General features: G+C 41.8%; 1 protein-coding gene across 2 annotated transcripts in view; it reads right to left on the reverse strand.

Moving 5' to 3' along the window:
• EIF2B3 (eukaryotic translation initiation factor 2B subunit gamma) overlaps nucleotides 1-27,900 on the reverse strand; it is a 102,272-nt gene that overhangs the window by 12,756 nt on the left and 61,616 nt on the right. For both annotated transcript variants that reach the window (XM_055815647.1, XM_055815646.1), the window contains 4 exons: nucleotides 20,557-20,687; nucleotides 19,714-19,907; nucleotides 15,477-15,554; nucleotides 14,621-14,769 (listed from right to left, as the gene is read on the reverse strand). In XM_055815647.1, the coding sequence (XP_055671622.1) occupies nucleotides 14,621-14,769; nucleotides 15,477-15,554; nucleotides 19,714-19,907; nucleotides 20,557-20,687 (552 nt within the window). The remainder of the gene's footprint in view (nucleotides 1-14,620; nucleotides 14,770-15,476; nucleotides 15,555-19,713; nucleotides 19,908-20,556; nucleotides 20,688-27,900) is intronic.

Below are 27,900 nucleotides of genomic sequence, written 5' to 3' on the forward strand. Positions count from 1 at the left end.
TCTAACACAAATCAAAACCAAACCAGCTGACCAGGAGGATGGTGTAAGTGAGATATATCACCCCAGAGAGATGCAGATAATCTGCTCTCCTGTATTAATCTTATTGTGATCCATGGCATTTCATATCTTTTCCCCAATATTTCTGATAATATTAATTACAACCATTGTGGATATTCTTGCTATCCTCAGTTGAACAGCTGATCTCTATCTGAAGTTTTTAGCTTCAGTGACTTTCTGCATGGTGAGTTCCACAGTTTAATGACCTGTAGCTGTTCCCCACCTTGGTCATGGGCATCACCACTACTCATTGCACTACTGAAACAGCTGCACTGCACCATCAGGCTGGGTTGTGGACAGAGTTGCTACCCTGGAATCTGAACTAACAGCATAGAAGGGTTTTGGTATCAGGTCAAACCCCTGAGTTCTCAATTCTGTATTGAATGGAGAGTTAGCCAGCTGTGGTCCTCAGGAGAAGAGAGAAACATAAATCTTCACTCCAGAGCACTGATCCTAAAATTAATTCCTAGTATTTTCCCGCTCACACTTCACTATTATCTAGTGTACAGAATTTGCCATTAAACAGATTACAATTCTGTTACTTGTGTGAGTCAGAGCAGAAACCATCTGCCCCACAAAACCGGCATTAATTCTGCAGGAGTAAAAGCAATAAAACCGGACCTCAGCCACAGTGGTTAGCAGTTACGACCCTCCTTGAACAGACTGTCCCCTCTGAACAATTATTCTTTTAACTCGCTTAAACTCCCCCTTCTCTGACCTATAAGGAGGCAATATGAGCAATTACGCTGCAAGTAACCAGCTCAGGTTGCCTTGGCAAGGTTTTTACTAACATGTTAATAAGATAAAAAGCGGCAAAGATACACAGCAGATCCCCGCCTGCCTTTGCTCTCACACTGTCACAGTCTGCTTCCTTTCCAATAGCTCTGTGTGCCCGCACAGCGGCTCAGGCCATCATCTTGCACAACAGTGGTCGCTGAGTGAGAGCAATTCTGCATTTGCAGCTGGGCTAGGGAATGAACTGGTGGAGGGAGGACGGTCCACCGCTGCCATCCTGACTTGGCTTTCAAAAGGACTAGTGAAGGCGATAAGAGGTTGCTCATTTCCCACTGAAATGGCTCCCATCCAAAATGCACACTCCAAAATACCTCCTCCTCCACCGCTTCGAGCCAGTTGGACGAGAGCTTCCCCTGCAAACTTTTAGGTTCCCACCATCTATCACTTCTTCTAAGCATGACAGCAACCATGAGTACACTACACCTCTCAGCATTATCCTCACGCAGGAGGATATTCCCCAACAGAAAAAGGATTTAAGCTGCTGGTCTGGAGTTCAGGCTGGAGAATACTGGATGTGTGTTCAGAGCCTTACTTGGGGATAGTTTTTCAACTCCTGGAGAAAGAATAGCTTTGTAACCAAGAAAGTGCTGATGACATTAACATCAAAGATAAGGGAGGTTCCTGCCAAACCATTTGATGGGAGGGACAGGCTGGGGAACCAAGATGAACTTGTCTGTGCCAGGTGCTCACAAACCACCCCTTCGCCAGTGCCAAGGTAAAACAAACCCCAAGAACTCTGCCACCCCAGGAGTTTCTTAAAACTTATAAACCCAACCAACTGCCGAAGTTTTAAAACCATACTCAACGCTCAGATTACCCCAATCACACAAACCAGCAGCGAATCCGACTTTTATTGCTCAAGTGGAACAAAACTTCAAGAGATAAAAACACAATTTGTGGGTGTTCCCTTCACCCGCTGACAGATGTAACACAGCCATTTTGAAACCACTTGTAAATGCCTTTTTTTTTTTTTTAAAAAGTATGTTATAAAGCCTGCCAAGAGAAGTATTTTGTGTGTTTATTTAATTTTTACTATTTTTTTAAGTTGAAGAGTAAGGAATAAACTTTTATTCTCTTACAGGGTAAATATCACATCTCAGGGTACTCTATTCTTCCTGGCTAAACAGCCACCGGGGTTCCTGCCTTGCTTAACAATTAGGTGCTATTAGTCCTCAAAGGTGCTCCAACAGCATCCAGCTTCATCGACACTGTTGTGTGTGCGCATACGTGCACTCTTGATGTACTGCTTTATAATGCAAACCATATTTTTTTTTTTCCAAAAATGTAGTATATTTTTAAACTTTTCAGCACGGTGAAAACGGATATCTTCTGACCTTAAAATCCAAAGAGCATGTTCAAACCCACAAGAGGAACTAATTTGGGGCATTTGATTTATGGCTGAAATTTCAATTTGAATTTGTTTTAAGTGTAATCACAAACTGAAAGTCTGGCAGCTGGGTGTTTTTCAGAAAATAAATAAAAATATTCAGTGTGCGTCTGCATTCTAGAGAGACCATTTTACAAGCCCAGTCCTGTAGTGGGAACAGATGTAGCTAAGACATTAATTTGTTATACAGGTACAATGCGAGAATGGAAGCATATGAGAGAGAGTGTGCATGTACGTCTGTGTCTGTGCACGCATGCATGCATGTATGTTACGCGCCTGTATCTGAGAAGGAAAGAGAGAGAGAGAGAGGGGCAGACTTTTTTTTTTTTTTTGAAAGTGAGAGAACAAGAGTAAAAGGAGTAGTGGCCAAGGAGGCATGGGGGGATTACAAGGATTTAGGTCTTTAAACTGCAGACCACCTAACAAGATCACTCTGAAATGCCACTAATTTCAGTTAAGGCCACAGACCTCCCTTCCTCTGCCCTCCCTCTCTCCCCCATTGTAAACAACTAATCCCAGCAGAAAACAACAGAGAGCAAAATGTACACACATTCTGCAACATTCCAGGTCCTTCTTTATCTTTTATTTATTTTTCTAAAAGGTCAGCGTATGTATGGAGGGAGGGGGGAGGGGAAGAAAGCCAAAAAACCTCAAGTCCATCTCTTGTGTGGGCTTGAAGGAAGCTGGGAGAAAGCAAAGTCCAAGAGCATACAATATGGAGCTTTTATAGCACAGCAATTCCTGGACTCGGCTTACTTTCCCCTCCCTCTATTTGTGGCAAAGTCACATAGCTTTAAACCAAAGGACAGGGTGGTCGATTACATCTGAAAGAAATGTAAAGAATTGAGAAAGAATTCCATCTCCTGTCGAAATTATAAATAAGGAAGTATTAGTCCCAGAGACAGGCTGATTTACGCAGCCCTGGAACTGCTGACTTTCAGGCTGAGTATCAGTCTATAAATCAAATTCTTAAATCAAGTGTGTCAATCGCTGCAGCACTGCAATACTTAGGAAAAGCAAGGCACCTACCACTGAAAGTAGGAAGATTGCCAGGGGACTGAGGTGCCATACCCTTCTTAATTTTCTAAAGTGTAAATCTGAGATCAAACATCCTTTGAGGAACGGGAAATCAAAATACGCAGCGCTCAGCACACCAGGAGCAGGCTGCAGGAGTCCAAGACACAACCCCCTAATTACAGGCTACCCACTGATTATTTAGGACTCTGTGATTAAAGTGATGAACGCTCCTGGGAGAAAGGGGCTTAAGTAACTGAGGTCAAGACCTCAACTGCAGCTCTCGCCCTAGTTGTGCAAGCTTAGGAAGGTATGAATGTCACAGGTTTGCCTTACAGCAAATCTCCTGAAATGCCAATGGAAGTTATCCAGGTCTGCTAGTTTAATCCAATTGTGCCAAAACCCCGACATAATCTCTGTTGGGCAGCAAAGCAAATGAGGTGTCTAAAATGCAACTCTTAAAACTATACACTCATGAGGAAGAAAGAGCCTGGAGCACAAAGCTTGGGACAGCTTGTTGGTACTGCTCTGCCATGCCAAGAAGTCAGGTCTCTTGCTCTTCCAGATGAGCTACGAAACGGAGAGACTGATTCAGGAGTTAAAAGCAAAGGGTGACATGCCTCGGCAGCTACTCTGCTGACTGAGGGGTAACAGCTGTGGATTCCCCTGGGAGCAACATCCCATTCTGCCCTGACCAAGAAGATAACAGCCACAACCGGCATCTTAATAACACTGAGAGGTGGCAAGGAGGCAGGTAGAGCTCTAAAACCTACCAGCAACCCCTCAATGAATGCCCCTTTAGCTGGTGAGTTGGTGGCTGGGACACATGATCACAGGGTTGTGGCACAAAGACCATGGGAAAACAGGGAAGAGGCAAAAACACTGCTAGGAAACCTGGGAACCCAAAATGTTGCCTTCACCAACACGTTTTACACACCAATACTTTTTTACACGAACACAATTCTACTCGCGAACTCAGGGCACTGTGAATCTCATGTTATACACTCAAGTAAATACCAAAGACTACAATAGATGCCAGCAGTATGTGCTATAATTTATAGATACATTTCAAAGCACGCATTCTTAAGTGAATTTGGGCTTTGATCTCCTATTTTCCCCCTTGGGGGTAACAAAATCATTCTACCAACCCCACTAAATTCTTCACCCGTCTCTGAGGGTGTTTTCACTAAGGAACTTGTTTCATGTCTCTTTTCTAGCCAAGCTCATCACTGTGGTATGGCTCCTTTACACTTCTTCCCCACACCCTAAACATTTTGCATTACATCTTGCATATACTTGCCAGCACTCGTATTTTCCAGTGAAAGTTCAACTGACCTTAAAGGATTGCCTCAAACCTACCTTAATGTGTTTTATTAAGTGAAACTTAGGCTGCTGGGGGAGGTCGTCTGGAAGGTTGCACCTCACCTCTGAAACTTCAGCTAAATCCAGCTGATCTTGGAACAAACAAATTGGTGGCCTTTTATGTAGCTGCAAGCTTGGTTTTGCACACTTCAGCAAAACTATGCTGCAAGGAGTTTTACACCAGGAAACCCACACGCAGGAAAACCGACCTCCCTCCCTCCAGATTCTCTTTCGCAGAGTTGGAGGGCCATGTCCTGCATGATTTTATAGACACTCGGCTGATGCCCAGGAAAAGCTACTGATATCTACGTGAAGGTAAAAAAGCAGAAAAATTACATGTTCACTTCCATCTCTGGGTTTGCTAGCTATACTGTAGTGAGAATCACTAGCTGACACAAACTGAGTGGGGTAACTGGCATGCAGAGTAGAAAGACTCTGCGGTAGAAGAATCTCTGGGGTGTTTCAAGGGCAATTCTGGCTTGAGAGCTATAGCCCTCCATAGGACATTATTGGTTAAATCAACTTCTGTCTCCTACGGGCTAGGTTGACAAGGAAAAGGATTTTCTAAACGTCACCCTTACAATCCGAGCCTAGCTTTTTAGAGCGAAGCCAAACTTGTTCAACCCCACGGTCCCCTTAGGAGCTTACAGGCACAATTCTGGCACAATATAACTTCTGCCTTTTCCATACACAGGTTGGGGAAGATTTTCAAGAGTACCAGAGACACTCACACCCAGATTCCCACCAAAACCCAACAAAAATCAGTTGCTTGTGGAAAATCTTCATACTCTTTGAATTAAACCCATGTGGCTAGCAAGAGGCAGAGGCTTATTTATAGCTCTGAGGTCAGACATAACTCTGGCTACCTGGAGAAGCAGATCAGCAGAATGAGAGGGGATGTTTTAAAATGCTACTTTTCAGAGTTGACCTGTGCTTTGAGTTCAACATTGGATGTACAAGATGTTTGGAAAATTGGGAAGAGCTCCCTGCACTATCAGAGAAACATCTGCATCTGAGATTAAAGAACAGGTGATTTATTTAAGACTGAGTGATGTACCAGGAAGCTAGCCAGAAAACAACTTTTTTTTTTTTTTTTTTTTTAAAGAGTGGCTAGTAATAATGGTTCAGACATTCACAAGATAACAGGTACTATATGAGAAATATCCTAAATACATTAGATATAGTAGAATTTGACTTCAGCTGAAAGTAGCTGAAAACTGTCCCTGCAGGTAGCTCAACTGGTTCCTGCCCACTGGTTTCCTAGCTTGCCTTCTCTTCTTCAATTTGTCTTCCTGAAAGCAAACTCTGCCAGACAGAGGTTGTCTCAGTTGTCTCTATTCAGTATCTTATACAGCATGTGACTTGAATTAAATAGTAGAAATTATGGTTCCTGACCAAAAACAATTTAAAACCAAGAGGTGTGACAGAAAGGACAGAACATAACTGCTACATAAGACAAATAAGAGCTCTTTTTACAGCCAAAGCCTAGCTTTCTTCATACACCGATGTTTATCCATATCCATGATATACTTCCTGCATATATACACACTGAGGCTGATCATGTGCTTTCTCTGAATCAAGTTCTCACTTCCTATGCGCTTTCTGCGCTATCTATTCTAAACTCATTCTTCTTTCTAGGGTTAGCACAGGGCAGGGGGGCAATTGGTGGTGTGAGACAAAGTGTCCAGAAGAAAACAGCCATCTTAAAAGGTTCAAGGTAGAAAATGTTTGGGAATCTCAGCATAAGAAAATCTTTATTTCCAACTTTGCAAGCTATGGTGCTGGAAACAACTTCATCTCCTCATTCCTTCTCACGAGGGAATGTACTGTAAAATATATTTTACAATTTCAACAAATGCTGCCTTGGCAATAGGATCATTCCTTTGTACTGCCATTATCCAAGGGGAAAAAGACTACTTATGTGCTGAACCCCTATAAAGGCTCAATTCCATCCTGGTTTTAATTAGAACTTGCTTCAAACCACGGACTCTTTCTACATCAGGTGCTGATTTGGCACTATTGAGGAAACAACCAATAAACTTCACAATCAATCTGCAGTTAGTAGTCAATCCAGCTCGGCTTGCTTGTTGTTTTCTTCCTTTGTACATTTTCTCATAGAAAGTAGCAATAAATTGGAGACATGTGGTAAACTAGGGTGGCTTTAACCAGTCACACGTGGTCTCTCCAGTCCCCTCACTGAGTAATGTTACAGCATCTGTGCCATCTACTTTCACACAGGTAGCCAGAACACCTTTAACAAAATCCAACACACAACTTGCTGTCCTCACATGACTGAACAAGGAAGATGCTAGTTTTGGCTGACACAAATGTTTGGTGCCAGTCCCTCCTCCATAAACCTGGTCCTTCACACAAATTTTTAATCCAGCCTATTCTTTCTGCCCAAGGAGTCAGATCTCCCTGAGGTTTACCACACCTCCCTGTAGGACTCAACTAACTCTCCCTCTGTCCTCAATATTCAGAACACCTCCCTGCAGTTTCCGTAATCTGCCACGCTCGGTGTCACCCATCTTGCATTCCAAGTTCCCTGATGCTGCAACGCTCTGCAGTTTGCTGCCATTATGTGCAGCCTGACCCAAACCATATCTGCTTCTCTTTTTAACTCCTTCCGTTTCCAAAAGGTAAGCTTAGCAGTGAGTCATACGGGGAATTTCAGCAGTTCTTTTTGGGTAGTATGTTTTTATGTACTTCCAACAACAGGCTGAAAGCTTTACAAACACAAGAAGGAGACGAGGTTATTGTTCAGTAGTTCCTGCCCTTGTACACCCACACATGATAATCTCAGTCACATCTGCAACCCCAGTCTTACTGTTCCTGAACTCAGACTGCCCACTGCATCAGGCTATCTGGAACCGTGTGCTGCAAATTCCTTTCTGGAAGGAACCCTCTCCTTCTCACACTACTATTCCCAGTTTGGGGATACAGCTTGAGGAGTTAAAGGGTGAGGAATCTTTTGAGACATCACATCAAAGTATATCCACACGATGGATGCCAGGATAAAGACACCGTTATACAATCAAAGGGGAAACCTTGCAGAGTTCCAGCCAGAGAACTGTTAAATGTCAGCAATGTAAATACCAGAGGAAGGCAGTACCTGCCCATCAGAGCTTGTGATTCTAACATCCCACAAATTACACCTGTGCCGGCAAGCCTCTGTGCCACACAAAGCATCTCTGACTGCAGACTGTAAAACACTCGGGAACAGAGATGTGTCTCTATACATTACAAATGGAAGCAGGGAGACTAAAATGAACATTGGAACAGATTCCTGAGATGGTCAATAGACCTCTAATTGTTCCTGACTTTCAAATGAAGATCACCATCTTCTAAAGTCAACAGCTGCTAAGTTCAACTCAGCAGGTATTGCTTGAAGTTCTCTGGTCTGTGCCAGGCAGGTGATCAGACATTTCATTTATCTTTTCCATTGTCCAAAACCAATCATCCCCAATGAGCAGTTTTTCTGACAAAATTATAGAGAAACAGGTTGAGCTTCCCTGGTACTTCCTAGCTGTGGAGGTGAAATCTTGATGCTAATCTTGGGCCGTTTGCATCTTGCTGTCACACTCTCTGATAATCACAGCAGCCTATTTATGATTTCCATAAAGATATCACTTGAAGCAGTATGCTTTCATGCATTTCCTTGAAAAAAGGAAAGCAAAAAAATACTTCATTTCAGAGACTAAATCTGCCACAGAGCTCCTATGGTTCTGACTGCCAGCATGCCAATCAAGACCATTTCAAAACATGAATTACTGTGGACTCGGTATTTATCTGACCTTTTCATGCTTGCCTCCTCAACTAACCTCTAAACAGTCCAAAGATCAGGGTGGGTTTTTTTCCATACTGTAGTCCTATCTCTTGAATCTTTCCCAGGGAAACGTTAATTTTCCATGACCAAGGAAGAAGAATATACTGTGCGCACACGTCAAAATGGCCAAGTTCCTTTCAGTAACTGTATACACTGAGATAGTTTTACTAACAAATAAGAGATTTCAAAAACTTTATCTGCAGGGATTGAATAAAGGATTCAACATGCTTTTCACACTACTACTATTTGCACGTTCAGAGCACTTTGGCACAAGGTCCTGTATAACTACAGCATCTAGATGTTCCTGCTGCCAGAAGCTAACAAACTAAGTAAAATGACAAAACTGGTAAAAATAAAGCCAATGTTTGAAAAAAACCAAACCCCAACAACCCAACAGCCAAAAGAAAATCCAAAACAGGAACCTAAAACTAAATGCATCCATCCATATCTAGGTCTCATTTCAAGGAAGCTGAGTGTGCCCAAGTATACTAAATGAAACAATTACCATGCTCAGGTCAGCATAATTTGTTGCAAGATCATCTGCAAGCTCCAAGAGCAGTAATTTCTGTTTTATGGACAGATCAGAGTGGAGTCAGAATCATAGAATAGTTTGGGTTGGAAGGGATCTTTAAAGGTCATCTAGTCCAACTCTCTGCAATAAGCAGGGACATTTTCAAGTAGATCAGGTTGATCAGAGCCCTGTCCAACCTGACCTTGAATGTTTCCAGGGATGGGCCATTTACCACCTCTCTGGGCAATCAATCTGCTCCAGTGTTTCACCACCCTCATCGTAAAGAATTTCTTCCTTATAACCTAGTCTTATCTACCCTCTGTTTAGTTTAACACCATTATTCCTTGTCCTATCACAACAGGCCCTGCAAAAAAGTGTATCCCCATCTTTCTTATAAGTCCCCTTTAAGTACTGAAAGGCCGCAATAAGGTCTCCCTGGAACATTCTTTTCTCCAGGCTGAATGGCCTCAAGTCTCTCAGCCTTTCCTCATAGGAGAGGTGTTCCATGCCTCCGACCATTTTTGTGGCCCTCCTCTGGACCCGCTCCAACAGGTCCATGTCTTTCCTGTGCCGAGGGCTCCCGAGCTGGTTGCAGTACTCCAGATGGGGTCTCACCAGTGGGGAGTGGAAGGGCAGAATCACCTCATTTGACCTGCTGGTTGCACTTCTTTTGATGCGGCCCAGGACACAGTTGGCTTTCTGGGCTGCGAGCACACATTACCGGCTCCTGTCAACCTTTTTATCCACCAATACCCCCAAGTCCTTCTCAGCAAGGCTGTTATCAATTCCTTCATCTTGCAGCCTGTATTGATACCAGGGGTTGCTCTGACCCAGGTGCAGGAACTTGCACTTGGCCTTGTTGACCCTGATGAGGTTCACATGGGCCCACTTCTCAAGCTTGTCCAGGTCCCTCTGAATGCCATCCCATCTCTCAGGCATGTCAACCACACCACTCCGCTTGGTGTCACCTGCAAACTTGCTGAGGGTGCACTTGATCTCACTGTCTATGTCATTGATGAAGATATTAAACAGTACTGGTCCCAGTACGGACCCCTGAGGGACACCACTTGTCACCGATCTCCATCTGGACATTGAGCTGTTGATCACTACCCTCTGGATGCGACCATCCAACCAATTCCTCATCCACTAACAGTACACCCATCAAATCCAGATCTTTCCAATTTAGAAAGAAGGATGCTGTGAGGGACCATGTCAAAGGTCTTACAGAAGTCCAGATAGATGACATCTGTAGCTCCTCCCTTGTCCACTGATGTAGTCACTCCATCATAGAAGGCCACCAGGTTGGTCAGGCAGGATTTGCCCTTGGTGAAGCCATGCTGGCTGTCTTGAATCACCTCCCTGTCCTGAATCTGCCTTAGCACAGTTTCTAGGAGGATCTGTTCCATGATCTTCCCAGGCAGAGAGGTGAGTCTGACACTGAGGTTGGTAGTTCCCAGGGTCCTCCTTCCCACCATTTTTAAAAATGGGTGCTATGTTTCCCTTTTCCTGTCACCAGGGATTTCATCTGACTGCCATGACTTTTCAAATATCATAGAGAGTGGCTTGACAACTACATCAGTCAATTCCCTCAGGACTCTGGGATGCATCCACTGTGTCAGCTCCCATAGATAGACTGCTGTATGTTCAGGTTCCATAGGTGGTCATGAATCTGAGCTCTTACAGCAGGGGGACTTTGCTTCCACAGCCCCCATCTTGTGGTCCATCCACTCAAGAGGTGTAGGAAGAGATATTGGCAGTGAAAACTGAGGCAAAAAAGTTGTTGAGTACTTCAGCCTTCTCCACATCTGTTGTTACCAGTTGGGCAGCCTTGCTCATTGGGGGTGTGTGTGTGTGTGTAAATCTATCAGAGACATCACCTTCCACTTGCAGATGGCACAATCTCCCTACATAACCAGCTTCAGTCAGTCTGCCAGTGTTACAGACTGCTCCTTTGCAAGCTAGCTGTAATGAGGGGACTCCTGCACCAAAGACAGCAATCCAGGGCTCTGCTCTACTGCACCACCTCTAGCGCAAACTGAACAGAAGGAGCAGCTCCAAGCTGCTGTAGAGACTGAGGACATGTACAGCTACTGCAGGAGCATTCAGATATACAGAGTTTTCAAGTGACCTATAATTCCAGCTCAATTAGTAGATTTTCTCCAACTATGTAACTCAGTGCAGTCATTTGTCACTGAGCTCTGGGGAGCTGTCCAGAGGGAAACAAGAACCATTTCCTCGCTGCAGCCTGTCACCCGAGCAGTCAGCATCTATCAGCACTTGTGCTGTTGTATAAATTACATCCCTCACAGCTTGGTCAAGTATGTCCATCATTCAGCACATATGTAATCTTCACTATTTTATTGTCTCATTGATGGAAGAATTAGCTGCACAGTGGGAAACACATTAAGAAAGGACTACCAATTATTTTGCCCCCAACTTCTTTAATCCCCTGCAATCTCTTCTAAGGGAGGGATTCACATCTACTCAAATCACTTCTGTTACATTATATATGTCTCCTGTGAAGTCCTACACACCACAGAAAACAAAAAAACCCTGCTACTGGGTCCTTCACAGTATCAAACACACTAGCCGTTGTTAGAGAACAGATCATAATTTACAAAGAGTATGCAATGGCACTGTCTAAGCTAACCCTGTTCCCTTCATCTATTCAGCTGGGAAGATCATCATCATTTAGGTCATAACCTCTGTTTCTCCAATAGTGAGCCAATCTAACAATAGGAACCTAGTTTTGTTCTAAAGCACAGCACCTTGTGGTGTTCCCATTTGCCCAGAAAGAATCTATTTATCCATTTCAGAAGCTGGTATCAAATGTGGTAAGGCTATTCAAAACCTTTTTCTGGTTCAGAGATGTAATTTGTGGATCTTGAAGCCAAGGGAACTATGGCACAGGATCCTCAAATCACATTGCAGTAAAATCATCAAGAGATAAAACTTCACCTCTTTTTTAGTTGTTTTTTTTTTCTTTTTTTTTCCTCTATGTTGACATAGTGAACAGAAGTTGCTGATCACTTTTGCAGCTGAGTTGGGGCAAAAAAAAAAAAAAAGAAAAAAGAAAAAAGAAAAAGAAAGGTAAGATTCAACCCAAAGAAGCTAGAGGTGATGGAAGTGGTAAGGGAATTACCTTACCGAGGCAGTGCCATGTATAATCATAGGTCTTCATAAATGACCTTAGAATGCAGACCAATTTTTGCATTTGGTTATTTCCAGTCTCCTGACTTTCAGAAACCATTTACTTGTTCTCTCTTTCTTCTCTGAGTTATGTAAATAGCTTTGTCTTTTCCATAATATGGGCCCTACTGCAGCCTTTTCAGCCTACTGCTTCAAGTTGGTATTATTGCAATGAACACTGCTGGCCCTGGCCTTCAGCTACCACTCACATTTGACTACAGGCAGTCCATTAGTTGATGGAGCTGCTCATGTCATCATTAAAATGTATATTCTTTAAATGATACAGTTTTTATCCACTTCTCAGTGCAGTTCCAGAAGTTTCTAATATATAATACCTTAGACCTGTTAAAATTGGCTTATTTGTCAGACATTTGCTATGCAACAAAAAAATGAATCAGTTCTGTTAAGGCATTTTATTATGCTCATTTTGACCTATATCAGCCAACATATATACTGACTTTCCAATTAAAGTCCAAGATGTTTTCTGAAGTCACTGATTAGATAAAGCCTGAGTTATTTTAGAGACACCTGGGAGAAGAGATGTTTGTAAAGAGAAGTTCTCCACTGCAGGAGGTTTAAAGCAAAACCACATATAATTTATCCACCTGTTGCAAATGGACCCATCAACACGTGCAAGTCATTAGCATTTTAAAAAAATATCTATCAGATTTAATGCAAGTCATGAAAGAGGGTCAAAATACATAGAAATTCTTCACTGTTACAAGCAAGACTTCTTTCAACAAAACTCAGCAGCTAGAATATTTCTGTATCTCACTACCTGTGTATGCATGACTTCATACCCCTCTAAGACTTACCATGATGCAATAAGAAATACTTTATGAGCTTAGTATCTGTACAGATCTACACAATATGAATTACAGTATGCTTTGAAATAAAGCTCCCTGGTCTATAGCCTTAATTCTGGCTGGAAAGCAATAATTACAAATTTTACTCCAGTGCATCAGTGTGCAGTAACCACAGAGCAACTAAAGGGGGTAAACCCTGGGGACTATGAGGTTTTTTACTCAATGGTAGCTACATTGTTTTCACCAAGAGTGACTAGGGATGACATTGTTTTCCAGAAATTCATAAAAATGTTACCCCAAAAGTTAGTTTATCCCTCTAAAAAAATAATTTATCACCATCTTTATGACGCTTGTGGAATTTTGTGGAATGCTTAAGATAATGACTCTGAGCTGAATTTAGGATTTAGAAGAGAATAATACTATATAACAGTGCAGGCAAACACATGCTGATTTGGGACTCTTCATAAACATAGCACTATTTATATACTTAGCTGCCACTGTGATTTAATGGTAGAGCCGCTCACCTCATATGCAAAACCATACCACTACGATTGTGGCATCAATTCATCAATCAAAATGACAGAGTCTCATGATCAAACGAGAAAGGTTCCCGTACTTCTTATGACAGCAGTGCTTGTGATACAGCCATACTGGATCTATTTGCAATTGAACTGGAAACCAGCTATTTTCTATACTCAATGGAATTCTGATTTATGATGTGCTTGAAATTACTGTGGATTTCTATTAAAGGAAAACACTTGGCAGTAAGGTACCATACTTACCTGTAATTTAGTTATGTAACAGTAGTATCCTCCATAGACCCCACATCCTTTGGGGTTTTTTGTTTTTCAGATATGCAACTTTAAGAGCCAACTTGGCATTTTTTAAGAGTTTGGCCTTTTTCCTGAGGCCCTAAGCAAACCTCAAGCCATGAAGGAGCAGCGAATTTATACAGGCCTGCACAGACTCAATCAGCAGTTTCCTTTCCACTGACATCCACAGGAAGCCAGCACGTATGGAAAGATGGGGGCATGCAGACATCAACAATTACAGATAGGCCACTCTTCCCACATTTGGAAATGTAAAGCTCAAGGCTACCTATTTAGGTAGTGTCTTTAATGCATGGGAAACCTCTACTAGCTGGCAGATTTTCCCTTTGAAAAAATTATTAATTTATTCTATTACTCAGCACATGCAATGGTAAAGCAAAACTGCAAGATGACAAAAAAGGGCCAAAGAAAATGACATTTTAGGTGAAGCTGTAATGTTTCTAATTGGTAAGTGTACTGCTTTAAAATACGCTTTGTGCCTCAAATATTTCTGGTACACTCGTAGTCCCAGCCACTAAAATAAAGTTTGGAAGAATGACACACAATCTTATGAAGACTCACACATACACTTAACTTATTTACACATTCTGAAGATTATACGATCTCCTCTAAAAAAGAAGAAATGTATGTTCCAAAGCTGCATCCCTCTCATTAATTTATTTCATTTGTGCATCTGTAGTCTGTTTACAGAGACTTATTTCTGACTTAGTCTTTAGAAACAACCCCCCTGGTATCAACTGTTGTGGCTGAGGATCGCTTAAAGGACAAAAGTTATTGACTCAGAATCTACCTAGAAAAAGAAACTGCAAATTAAGAGGACTGAGATACAAAGAGATGACATACCCTTCCTCGACTGTAACAGAATTCATGATGATGCAGTTTGTTATCTTAACTTTGTCTTTTATGGTACACATGCTGCCAATGATGGAGTGTTTAATGGATGTCTTCTCCCCCACTTGTGTGGATGACCCAATGATGCTGTCTGATCCAACCTAGGGAAGAAAAGAACAGAAACTGGCAAAAATACCTGGCGCTCTCCGATATCTGTTCTCCATACACCTCTTCCAAAATGTATGTCTCAAGCACGCATCAAAGTGCACCCTGCTCTACCCTAAGGATCCTTGGCATAGGAAAGATGTATAAATTTTGGGCCCATCCCATAGGCAGGCAGTTGGATAGTCTTTCCAAGGTCCTTTAGCTTGGTAAAGCTCCATTAGCTGGTCTGGCTCTGTAGGCTTCACACAGTAAGGTAAGCACAGTAAGAACAGCCCTGCTAGTACTCACTAGTTTCACTGTTTGCCCGGTGAGACCTGTGAAAAGGAGGTTTGAAGCTGGTATTCAACCAAAATGCTTCAGCAAGAAGTAGAGCTAAACTACTGACCTTTCTGAGTTTGGCATCCTTTGGGAGGCAAAACTGCTCAACTAACATGAACGCCATTAGGGAACAAGAGACTGCAGTGTCTGACTTGGGAGCATGACAGAATTTTTACCAAACATTTTTACAGACAGAGAATGAAAGGCAGGAACTCGTGAGTGAGCCTACGAGGAGACTCCGGGCTGGATCACCTACACTGTAATTCCACACTTCAGAACCCAGCTTCACTTCCGACAGTGGGACTGAATTTTAGGAAGCAGCTCTTGAAGCAAAGGGCATGAAAACTGTATTGAAAGAGCAGAGACAGGGAAAGGGGAGACTTACCATGCCTCTGTCGGTGATCTGTGCAGATCCATGAACCAGTGGCTCTTCCAGACCCAGATTAAGCAATAGCTTGGGAACCTGGATGGAAAAACCCACATCACCAGTTAACATGACAGTGCTGTACCTGCATGTTACATAAACACCTCAAAGATGAATTTGGTTTCCACTGCACTAGTGCTTTGACTGTAAACATTTTAACTTAAAGGAAAACATAGGTTTGTGCATTTTAAATCTACAACCAGGTATGTGTGATTTATCATCTTCCCCTTCTGTAAAGGACAGGTATACTTCCACTGCAGTGCACTGCATGTCTCCTCTCAACTCAGCTTCCCACCTGCAGATAAGCAGTGGATCAGCAGCAGCAAGCAGGCTGGCTCCAGCTGAACACTGTGACACCCTGTACATTACTACAATGCCATTTCAAACGTAGCTCAGTGTGGTGTACACCATTCAGTAATGCAAGAGAGGGAAGCAAGTAATATCAAATATAAACCAGTAAACTGGCATAAACAGATGACTATGTTCAGCCCACTCAATAAGGTAGCACACTGAGGTGCAGGCAACAAACAAGTATTTCAGAGGTTTAAGAAGGAAGCAACTAAAGCTGATCAAGTGGCTATTCCAGATGGTAGAAAGCTGCAGAAGAAAAGGCTCTTGACAAAGAGAAGGCAGGTGTTAGATAAGCAGACAAAGCAGCAATGGTAATAAAGAGAGACATAGCCCATGAGGTAGCCAAGAACAAATCCATGGAGAGCAATTTTGAACTGGCTCCTGAAAAGAAAGGGAAGCCAGCGTTGTAGGAGGATGGGATATCACTCCATCACTCCTCTTTCTCTGGGTGAAAGAGCAGCCTGAGGCATTCTGCATCTCCTGGCGTCAGGCTGGGGCCAAGGTCACACACACCAGAGAGGTGATGACAGCATGGATGGGGATTACAGGGGAGGTAGGACTCTTGCAGCACTGCACAGACACAGTGCCGTACAGAGTTATTTGCAGCAGTGATGCAATGTATGCATCTTGGTAAGACAGAGGTGGCTGTCAAAGAAACATGGGAGATGCATAAGGCAGCAAAGTGATGAATCAGGGCTACAGGGTCTGAGTCAGGGCAAATCATATGCCTGAGTGAGAGGCTGAGGCTGCGTGTGCCGTGGCTGGTGTGGAGCTCCACAGCTGTCTGGCCAGCCAGGATGCATGCACTGACTGTCCATCTGGGAGGTCAAATGGAGTATCAGCACAGTGATGGTGCAACTGGGTTTGCCTGAGGGGAGGAGTGGCACTTACTAAGTCTCTCTTTACCCAGGCACCTATTTTTATAGAACTCTTAGGAAAGCTTATCTTTGAGATCTCTGTTGCGCTGTTAAATCTGGCTGAGAGTTGCCAGCAATTTCCAAAGCCACGTGCACTCACAGCCCAGAAAGCCCCCTGTGCCCTGGGCTGCATCCCCAGCAGCGTGGCCAGCGGGGCGAGGGAGGCAGAGCCATACAGTATGATTGTGTAAAACAATTTCCTTAGAAAGCTGGGATAACAAAAGCTGATGGCTTGGGAGTGAGCCTTAAGAAGCAGAACCCACAGATCTGAAGAAGTTGGGATCAGATCAGAAAAAAATATCCCAAGATCTCAAATGAGATGATACTTGCAGGAAATTGGATATTCCTAATATGACCAGCTCATTTCCCTTCCAGCATGCAAGGATGGATAAACAGTGCTATTTTTCACACAATAAGAATTTTCACAGTTTATGCTTCATTCAGATGAGTGAGATGAGCTCAGATGAGTGAGATGAGCTCAGATGAGCTCACACCTCTGAGCTATCATTTCAGGCTGCCTGTTGCCCTCGGTAGACATTTCCACATTTGCAGTTCTCTACATCTTGAAGATGGTCCTTCCCACTATGTTTTCTAGAAAACAAAGAGTAGGTTAGATCCTTTAGTCCAAGGTGCAGGCACTACAGATAACCACCATCTCACCAGAACACCACAGACTAGGCTGATCTGCCTGGATGATGATGACTTGGTGAAGGGATGCTGTCCTCACCTGACACACAGCTAGGCAGCCACAACTGATAGATCCAAGAGAGGAACACACACCAAAGCATACCTACAGCATAGGCTGGAAAGATTCCTACTATCCAGTGTTGCCCTGTGGGAAGGGAAAGATGAAGAAAAGCTCTTGCCCTCCTCAGTGAAAAGGTGGTGTGGTGAAATAAATAAAGGATTTTACTGGCCAGAGCAAAGCTCTTGTTAGAAACAGTCAATGGTAGTGCAGCCTGAGGGGTGACCCAAGAAAACTACCAGCTCAAGCATTTTGCTCTGAAAAGGAAGGTTAGATAGGGGGCAGGAGTCAGAGGGAGTGCCTGGGTCAAGGGAAGGTTTAAGATGTGTTTGGATTTAATTCATCTTACAAAGCAACTATTTCCTGCTATTGAAGATAACTCCCTCCTGAACCCACCTGCCCACACACACAGGCTGCAGGCATCCAGAAACCCAGCTGGAAATGAAATGATGTGAGTAAAGTGTTTCCTCACCAGAAGGGCAGTGGGTTAGGATGCCATTCCTTCCTACGGCTACTGGACTGGACTGCTACTGCTCCATGAGTCTGTCCTTTTGGACAGCAAAGTTATAAGTCCTGGCTTTGCAGTGAGGGAATCAGAATCTGGTCTACGAAGACCAAGATAATAGCAAACAAGACACCAAAAGTCTTCCTTAGAGACCAACAAAACAGGTAAAAAAAAGCAGATAAAATTTAATGTGTACCTTTTATGAGGATTAGCAAGAGAAACAAAATACAGTGGCACTGAAAAAAGGAACTCCTTTCTCACAACCCCTCATTAAGCTTCATTTTACGTTTTACCTCCGCATAGTTTCCTTAGAAATTTTACCATTCTGGAAAAGTTAAAAATTCAAAGAAAATCCTTTCCAACGTTGAAGGCCCCAATGTGATTTCAAAACACTAATTCTATGTACCACCCAGGAGCAAACACATTTCCTGAACTGACCAAAATGTAGAATATTTAGGTTAAAAAAAAAAATAACCCCCCAAAAAACCCTCAACACAAAAAAACCCACATGGAGTCTGACTGGCTTAACTCAATAACTTTTTACTGAAGTGGTGGCTGCCAAATGTACACGCACACTTCCCCTAGCAAGCAGTGTTCTCCCTTAACCCTTTGGGCACATTTGCTTCTGATATTCTTGGGAAAAGTTTTCCCTTTCTGGCAGTAGTGATGCCTTTCTCCTCTTCCTCATGCCCCTAACTTCAAAACAAATCACTTTATTTCTGTGCTCCTCTAAAGGAACCAAGGAAAAAGACCTCCAGTGTGTAAACTCACTCTGCCATGCTGCAATTCTAATTTGCATAAATTCATCCATTCATTTTATTGAAAAGAAATCAACTCAATCTGACAGCAAAGGCAAGGCAGTGTCCATTTCCAGGATTCCAAATACAACTTTATCGCTCTCCCAGTCCCCCTTCCAGAAATCTTGAGTCTTTCCCTACTGTACTCCTTATCGGTCTTTCAAAATTAGAGGAAACTGTCCATTCCTGATAGCAATGAAGTGTAGTAAAAAAAACCAACCCAAAACATATTAAAAGCTTTTAATCATCAGCATATTAGCAAGTACAGGATTTCTCTAATCCTATCCTGTGATCTTTGCTCTTATGAATTCTCAGTACTGTGAAAGTGAAAGCTGCAAATGGATCAACACTTCACCTCTGTGTTTACCTGGATTGCCACTGTATTGAAACCTTTTCCTAAAATAATTCTTTCATAATGGACAGCATTAGGCAGTTTGAATGTATGGGTAGTTTAAGTCTTCCTGCAAATCATTAATAATCTTTGTCATTATCACTTAGATAAGCATCTGTTAGGAAAAGTCCAGGCAGAACTGATCTTGCTTTTAGGACATGGACCATATTGATTAGATGACCTATAAAAGCTACTTCCAGCCTTATTTTCCACACTTCTTGGCTCTTTGGCTGCAGGTCTTGCCACCTTCAAGAGTCTGTGGGGTGGGGGTTTTCTTAGCCAAATCAAAGCTATGGAGTGAATTAGTGACAGAGCCGTTTCCTGGCCTCATGGCCCCATCCCGCAACCAGTAGGGCGATGTGCCTAGATAACATGGCACTGGTTCAGTTCCCACATACTCCTCTGTTGTATCACCGGGAGCTACTCCTGGAGGCTAAAATATCCCATGAACTACTGCTGTATTCCCACGTGGCAGTTCTGTTTTTTTCTCACCTGTCGGTTAGCTTCAATATACAACCCGAGGGTATTCACTCGGTAGCACAGTCCCTCTTTCATTATATGGACGTAGCAGCGCACTTTTCCTTCATGGAGAGTTTCATTCATATCTCCTCTATGATCATTCCAACAAGAGTTATCTGGAGCAGGTTTCAGCAAGCTATTATCTTCCTTTATGAAACTATAAATGTCTGAAGAACACACACATGCATGAAGTTAGACAGGATTTAATGAAATACTTTCTGAAGAAGAATACTATTAAAATACTGTTGGTGAAGGGAAATCTTTGTTTCACATCATCTGAATGGCTAGATACTCAGCAATCATTACCAGATTTTATCACATGTAGTGAGTAAGTGCTTATTTTTATTCTGCAGGTGTGAATCAAAGCATCAGGACAGATGCAATGTTTTGCCCAAGGTCAAACAAGGAGACAGCGGAAATGCTAAAAATAAATTCCAAGATCTGAGATCCCGTCCAGTTCCCAGTGTAGGGTGGTTAAAGCTTATTCTGTTGCCCTATGCAATCTTAGGAACTCCCTCCTAAAATTATACTTTCAAAAGTGCATTTACCTATACTGTATTCCTGAAAAAAAGAATACAGAGTGCCTGGCTGATCTGCTTTTCATTTGCACCAAAATAAGGGGGGACAAAAATATTTATAAAATGCACAATACTGTTTGAAAAAGACATCTACTAGAACCTTTGCTATCATAAACTGTAAGGGAAAAACCCAAATCCCCAAAGTAGTGCTTCAGACTAATTCTGAACTCTACCCAATAATTCAGCCGTAGCACATAGGCTTTCAAACCTTCATCAAATCTTTGAGACTTTGACTGACCTAGTGATGCTTGTTCTTTTTTCTTTTGGTCCACTTCTTTGTTGTCTAGTCCTTGCTGCAAAGATGTAGGAGAAGAGAACTGTTTCCTAACCAGATGTGGAATCAGTTCACTCCGGAGAGATGTGATAGTCCTGGGGAAGGAGATACACACATGAAGTCCACAAATGCTAATCCTTACATATCTTCATATTCTTTGCATAACTTTATTGGACATTTTGCACATTTTTCATGAGGACGAATCAAAATGCCAGGTACTCGAAGACAGCTGGCACTAAGACAATGTCCACTGGTCATGTGCTACCTTAATGCATTAAAATATAAAGAAAGATTTGAAATAAGGAAAGAGCTTAATCTTCAGAACTTATTCCCCTATATTTTAACAGAGATGCCTACAATTTAATACAGCATCACCCTGCAACTCATGCTCATGTGCAGATGGAATGCAGAAAGTACCAACACTGTAATGACAACTGAGATGCACTTTAAGTGGCTTTAAAAATGGCATTGATTGACAGGAAAAGAGAGAATAAAGTGCCTATAGAGGAAAAACCAAAGCAGCTCATTTTCTTTGTGATAAAAATATGGAAATGCTCAAGGATATATGAAATATCAGATCCTTAAATGAAATTATGTCCTCCAGCTCACATGAAACGTCAAGAACATTTTAAAGACTCAGCCCTTTAGCCAGCAGAAATCAGCACATTTTAACAAGTTTAGGTCCCAAGTTTCACACTCTTTAGGTGCCCTGATCCAAAATATATCAGTGAACATAAAACTTCTAAAGGCTTCAGCTAGCAATACATCCATCTTCCCTGCACACAGACTTCAACTTTTACTATATTGACACCCCAATACTAGGAGGTAGAGAAATTACATGAGGGATTCGTGATAAAGCAGGACCTTGAACCCAAGCCACTTATGCCTTAAACAAGGACCCTAATCACTAGATTATCTTTCCTCTTGCATTGATTTGTACATTACAATGAACCAAGAGAAACTTTCCCTAGTGGACAAATATCAATGTAGAAAGCCTGCTGTACAATGGGATTATAACCCTGGTAATTTAATTTTGACTATTAAAAAGTAATTTTATTTTCCAATAAAGTATTTGGATCCCCCCCCCCCCCCCCCCCCCCCAAATTAATAGTTTTTACAGTTGGAGTGCATGAGAGACAGTCTTAAAAGGGCTTTATTGTTGTTGTTTTATTATTTTAACAATCTGCATTTAGTTCCTGAATTGTGGATTATTTAAGGTAGTGCTTGGGAAAATCATGTGGAAAACAAACTCAAACTTGGCATATAGAAGAGGAATTGCTAAACTTCAGAGGAAGGACTGGGAGAACTAACACAGAGGGCTTGGCTAGAGGAACTCAAGAAATGATGACCTGCAAAGAAAGCGGAGTAAGAATGGAAGGCGGCAAAACTAGAAACTAACTGAAGGTTAAATTAAAAACCAGAAAGTACTAGAATGAGTATCCTGAAAGTGATTGTGGTTGGCAAAATCCCTAGCAAAGGGGGATCTTCAACAGTTCAAACTTTAAGAAATGTGCGGCTCATGACCTGCCCAGGCCACTGTTCAGGTAAATGATAGTGAAGCAGACCTAAGGACCAAAACACTCAGCCCTACAAATACTTGACAATCTTTTCTTTCAGTCCTCAGCTGTAGGTTGTGTCATGTCCTCTGTCCTGTGGGATGATCTAACCCACCCCAGATCTGAAATTCTGCTTTTGTTGTTTATTTCAGATATGGAAAAGCTCTAGTCTTCAGTCTCTCCTCCTTGAAATAAGATTATAATCACCTTCAGATAGCTGTATTTCAGGAAGTAATGAAGCAAAACACTTCATTCTTTAATCACCAAATTTCTCCCTGCTAACCACTTACAGGCGCGCTCTGCCATGGCTGCCCTGGCCCCGCGCTTTGACACACGTGTGGCTGTGCAGATGGGCAGTTTACTAGCTTACAATGTTTGCCTGCAGCTGTGCCATTCAGCAATGATTTCCTGCTTCGGTTTTATACTCCATCCAAAACCGACAATCCTGTGTTTCCCTCAGAGGCTGGCCATGGCATTTATAAGATATATTACCTATAAAATATCCAAGCATTTGGCAGTCTTAAATAGTCTGATGCAGAGGACAACACAACACGGTAGGAAATGAAAGCAGTGGAAAGGGGGAAAGACAAAGTTTTGCTTGGTTTTTGATGGTTTAATCTTTCTTAGCCAAACTCCTGCAGCTTTCCTGCAATTCTCTGAAGTGCTAGCCACATTCCTTCGGCAAAGGTGGAGTAAATCTCTGGGTCATCCATAAGATGTGGCTTAGAAACCCACCCTTCTTACCGGAAAAGGAAAAACAGGAAGGTTTGCCTTTGCTTGCTGTTTAAGCAATTTATATGCGACATTAAAGGAATTTGCCTTTGGAAAGTATTAAAAAATATGTAGCAAGGCACTCAGTGACAAAAACTTGGGAATTTTTTGGGACAGATCTTGCAAATGTGGATATACGAAGTGATAGCGTGAGAATATTATCTGTCAACAGAGGGGGGAAACCAAACATCTGGCTGGGACTAGGAAAGGAATTTAAATCAAAGGAGGCATAGGACTGAAGACCCTTCATCAAGAGAGAGAAAAATCAGCAGGAGTTTGGAAGAACCAACTAGCCTGTAACCTAGATTCAGGAGAAAACAACCCAAAAATATTTCTGGTCTAGTGTGTTAAAAATTCTTACAATCAAATCCTGAACTATACATGCCTATATTAAGGAGAAATAAGTGTAAGACTGTATATACTGAAGAAAGCAGTATATGCTGAAGAAAGCAATCTTTTTATTATTCTCTTCAGGTTTTAAAACTTGGCATCTCCCTCTTTCTAAAGTTTGTTATTTTCTTTAGCACCAAGGAGTAAAATGAAATAATACCCACTGAGATCAACACAAGGAAAAATCTGCTATAACACAGAGAAAGAGAGTGGAGGGGTGGGTAGAAGGAGAGAAGGGCACACAAAACTTTGGCAGAAATGGAGTTCTAAGCCAACCTGGAGTAACCATGCTCTGACACCCCACAGCAAAATCCAGACAGCAGAGAGGATAAAAATGAACCTGCTTTTGAGGAACATTTGCCAAAATAAACATGCTTTAATAACTTCTAGCCCAAGTGACAAGCATTTTTCATGATCTTTCATTCCCTAAAATCTGATTTTTGAAGTTTTATCTGTCTGTTTTCATCTTGACGGAAAGTAGTAGGTTTTCAATTGAACCACCAGAGATTGAGGATGCTGCTAAAATGCTGCTAGTAAAGGAAGTGGAGGGACAACTAATGCCTGCAGTACCTTACGGGGCTTCGGTCCCATGAGAACAACAGGACATGGCAGCAATTTTGAAAGGGGTTGATACTGATCAGGATTCTGCCATTCACGCAGCAGGTCCCAACAAAGGGGGATGTTGGCAAGCGACCGTGCTCACATTGGGGAAAATGAAGACAACAGAGCAGTTGAAATTCATGGTGTGTGTGCAAGCAACAGCTGGGAATTCAGAGAAGATGAAATTTTTAAAAGCAAAAGAACCCCCTGGAAAGGTCTACATTAAATGTACCTAAGAGCTCAGGGCATTTGCAGTCAGCTATGCAGACTGTAGACTCATGTAGGCATTACAAACCTAGGATATTCAAGGTTAATTTTATTTAAAACTTAAAACAATAAGTTACAAAAATGGATACTTGGTCAGACAACTGTAATTTTACCAAGTACTATCATTACCAGAGAGACATAAGTAGCATGCCTTTGGAATCCCTTTAACCCTGGTCCCTGTGCACTACAATGTCTTCCCAGTGCTCCTAGGATTTTTGCATGACAGCAAAGGCAGAGATAACGTTCATGCTAAGTTAAAAATTTTTACTTGTGAAGACCATTAGGTGAAAATACCCTAGATCTTTAAGTTTCATATTTAAACACAGCTATGCAGAGGTTTTCAGTGAGTTTTAACCACAAATAGAATTAGAACAGTCTGTGATATGGCAGAATTACATTTGTATCTGTGTATATTACATTATAATATATTACATTACATACATTAAAGCCCACAGAGGGCCAACTTTTACTTGTTGCTGAAATGCAACTGCCTCTGGGATGAAGGGAAGCTTACTGAAACTTCAGCAAGAAATGAAGAACAATGGAGCCAAATGAAACACAAGAACAGTTTTGGGGAAAAACCCAAATGTTGACCACTTAAACTTAAAAAAAATAATGTATTTCACAATTACGTTTCAATGGGCTGTGATTTCTGCTCTTAGACATACATATTGCTGTAGACTTTATCTTTCATATGACGGAGAAAATAATGGTTTTGACCAAGAGCGGTAAAGGAAAAATCTCAGCAGATATATTATAGCAATAGAAGAGTCTATTTATTTAAGTCTAAGTTTAGGTGACCTTGCAAAAGTCTAGGTACCAGGAAGAGCTGTTTGGCTTGACCCACAGCAGGAATGGGAGCATCCACAGCTTTTATTTCCTGCAGTTAGTGCTCACCAGCTTCAGACACCCCGAACACAACTGTCAGTTCCATTTACCGGCTGTCACTCATTTTCATTTTCCATGTTTAATGTTAAACACCATAAAACAGTATTAATGAGTATTAGCATTTTAATATCCTCCCTGTTTTATTAATCTGTGATGAAGCATGAAATCTACCACTGCTGTCAGCACCCACCTGTGAAATCTGCTGTTACTCTCCATGGGCTAGTTGCAGGGGGTCTCCCTTGCTATCATTATTACCACAATCAGCTACAGGTGCAGATAGTGTTTGCAATTCCCCACTACAAACAAGCAGATTATTAGTCCTTTTACACCTATTTCTGCCCCCCTTTTTTTTGAACAGGCTGATGTTAGCTCTTGTACAACTATGCAAGCATATAGGAGGTTGGGTTCTGATCTTAGCTCTGTGGCCTTCAACAGAGATTCTTCAGATCACATCAAAAGCAGAACATGAGGCTGTATTTCAGACTGGTGCTCATAATTAACATTAGAAATGTACACATAAATACAACTAAACAAATCCTAAGGCACTTACAGTTTTGGCCAAAAAGAAGTTGCATGTTTATGCAGAACAATCAAGATGTAAAAAAAAACAAAAGTGAGGGAGGAAAAAAAAAAAAAAAAGAGGGTGTGTTGGAAGAAAAGAGAAAAGTTAATTCTGAACCCTGTAGGTACATAGTTCATGGTTCTCATCGCTTAAAGGATAAAGCCAAATAACATTTAAAAATTCCGTGTAAGCTGGGAGCTCTCTTGTTGAATCTCAACGTTATTTTCTCCTGATCCTTTGATGGAGATTAAAAATTTCCATGTGAATACAAAGAAAGAAACAACAGTTACTCTGAGATTTTTTCCCCCAAGCATTTAATGCTCCAAACTAGAGCAGCCAGCCACCATTCCCATCTCCTCCCCCCTCCTCAAAGAAAAAAAAAAAAAAAAGTCAACTCACTTTGAAGAAAAGACAAAACAGGGTCAGGGCAAGGGGGATTAGGGAAATGATATTTATATCATGGACCAAATTAAAATGTCAATGCAAGAGGCAGGCAAACAGCCCTTGCCACATATATACACCAGGCATGTTTCCTCAAGGAAACAGGAAAGAGATTTGAAAAGAGTTAATGCAGTCCTGAGTTAATACCACCTGCCTCAGACTCAACACCACTTAAAAGACAGTGTTTGGGTCCATTTCCCACAACGCGGTTTTAAGAAGCACAATGGAAAAAGTAATTACAGGCCTTTTCCCCTTCTTCTCACTGATTCACTGCTAAAAATGCTGGAATTTCTGAGACATGCTAAGAATGTGGAGAAAGTGGAGAAGGGCTACTTACGAAAGGAAAAAATACCAAATGATAAATTTATAGGGTGTGCCACATACCTGCAGAAGGTTAATTCTGCCTTTATATCTTGCAGTAATCTTTTTGCCTTTCTTGTGTACCCAAGACCAATTATAATAAAGGAAAACTCCAAAATAATCAGGCAAGCCAGTAAACTACCAGGCAATTACTTGTGCCTAATTCAATAATCTGCAACACCAATCATAGCATCAAGCAGATGTTATTTCTTGCTGCATTCTATTTGTCCTGTTCTATTCTCAAAATTTCTATCACAAAAAGAGCAAACAAGATTTTTCTCACACACACACACATTTCATATTAATTACTTATTTGTCAGTGTCTTTTATTATTTTTGGAGCTAAAAGCCTATGGAGAAGGCAAGGAAACCTTGAGGAATGTTCTACTGAAAGGTAATTCCACATGACTGCATTTGTGCTTCATTTGTCTTTCCATACTATTTTCTAACCAAAACCTTTAAGTCTGACAGCAATGTACCCCCAGTGTTCAGAGAAGCATGTGGGACTATTCCAAAAGCCACTGCAGAGCAAACTGATATAACTGCACAGCTTTGCTTTGCAGGCTCAATTTTATGACTTTGCAAAACTGCAGAATCACCACAGAAATCCCTGCATTCTGGGTGATGGAGGAAAAGCAGAAGACGACGTGCAAGTGACAATCACAGACACCACAATGCAGAGAGGATCTAGATCAAAGTATAGAAGGGATGGTATGGATGCAAACCACATAAAAAGCTGTTCTGAAGTTCCACCAAGTCTGGATGCACTTAAAGGAGCAGGGATCTAACCTCCACTTCTGCCAAAAATCCCTTTGGGAAACAAGGCAGCTTTCTGAAACATTGACCACAGAAATTAAAACTCCTCAATTACATACTCAAATCCTTTGAAAGCGTGCGTGCATTCAGCTCTGGTCATCTAAGTAACCTTAATTCTGCCCACTCGCCAAACAGCCAGGAACACCCCACAGTTCCCGACTAATACAGCTTTTGCAGGGGAATGCCAGCAAGTTTAGACATTTTTAGAACTTCTCTCTGACCAAAAGTCTCTGAGGCTGTCAGAGGCCACCCAGGGTGTTTGGCAGGTTGTACATGCTGCTAAGGAATGGATCTCATTCATTCCCAGACAGCATCCCATTCTTCTGAAACAAGCGCACCTGCAGCAAATGTGATTCCTTGCCAGAACTTATCTTTCCCCATTCTCTCCCACCTCCGCCTTTGCAGCCATCTGTGTGTGAGTTACCAGCTTTTTTCTAAATGCCTTTGAAATTAGGCTCCTTTTCTGAAAAGTACACTGAACAGTGGTGTTCTGATAATATGCCTAAACAAACACATGCATACGATGCATTTGATAAAGTATATGTGTATCCAGAAAACTGATGAACTATGTAAACTTCAGGTGCATAAATATTTAGTTAGTCAAATGCTTCAGACTTATCTGTACAAAATGTGTCAAAAAATGTAGACATGGCTGCAG

The sequence above is a fragment of the Falco peregrinus genome, chromosome 10, assembly GCF_023634155.1.
Source record: "Falco peregrinus isolate bFalPer1 chromosome 10, bFalPer1.pri, whole genome shotgun sequence".
Taxonomy (NCBI): domain Eukaryota; kingdom Metazoa; phylum Chordata; class Aves; order Falconiformes; family Falconidae; genus Falco; species Falco peregrinus.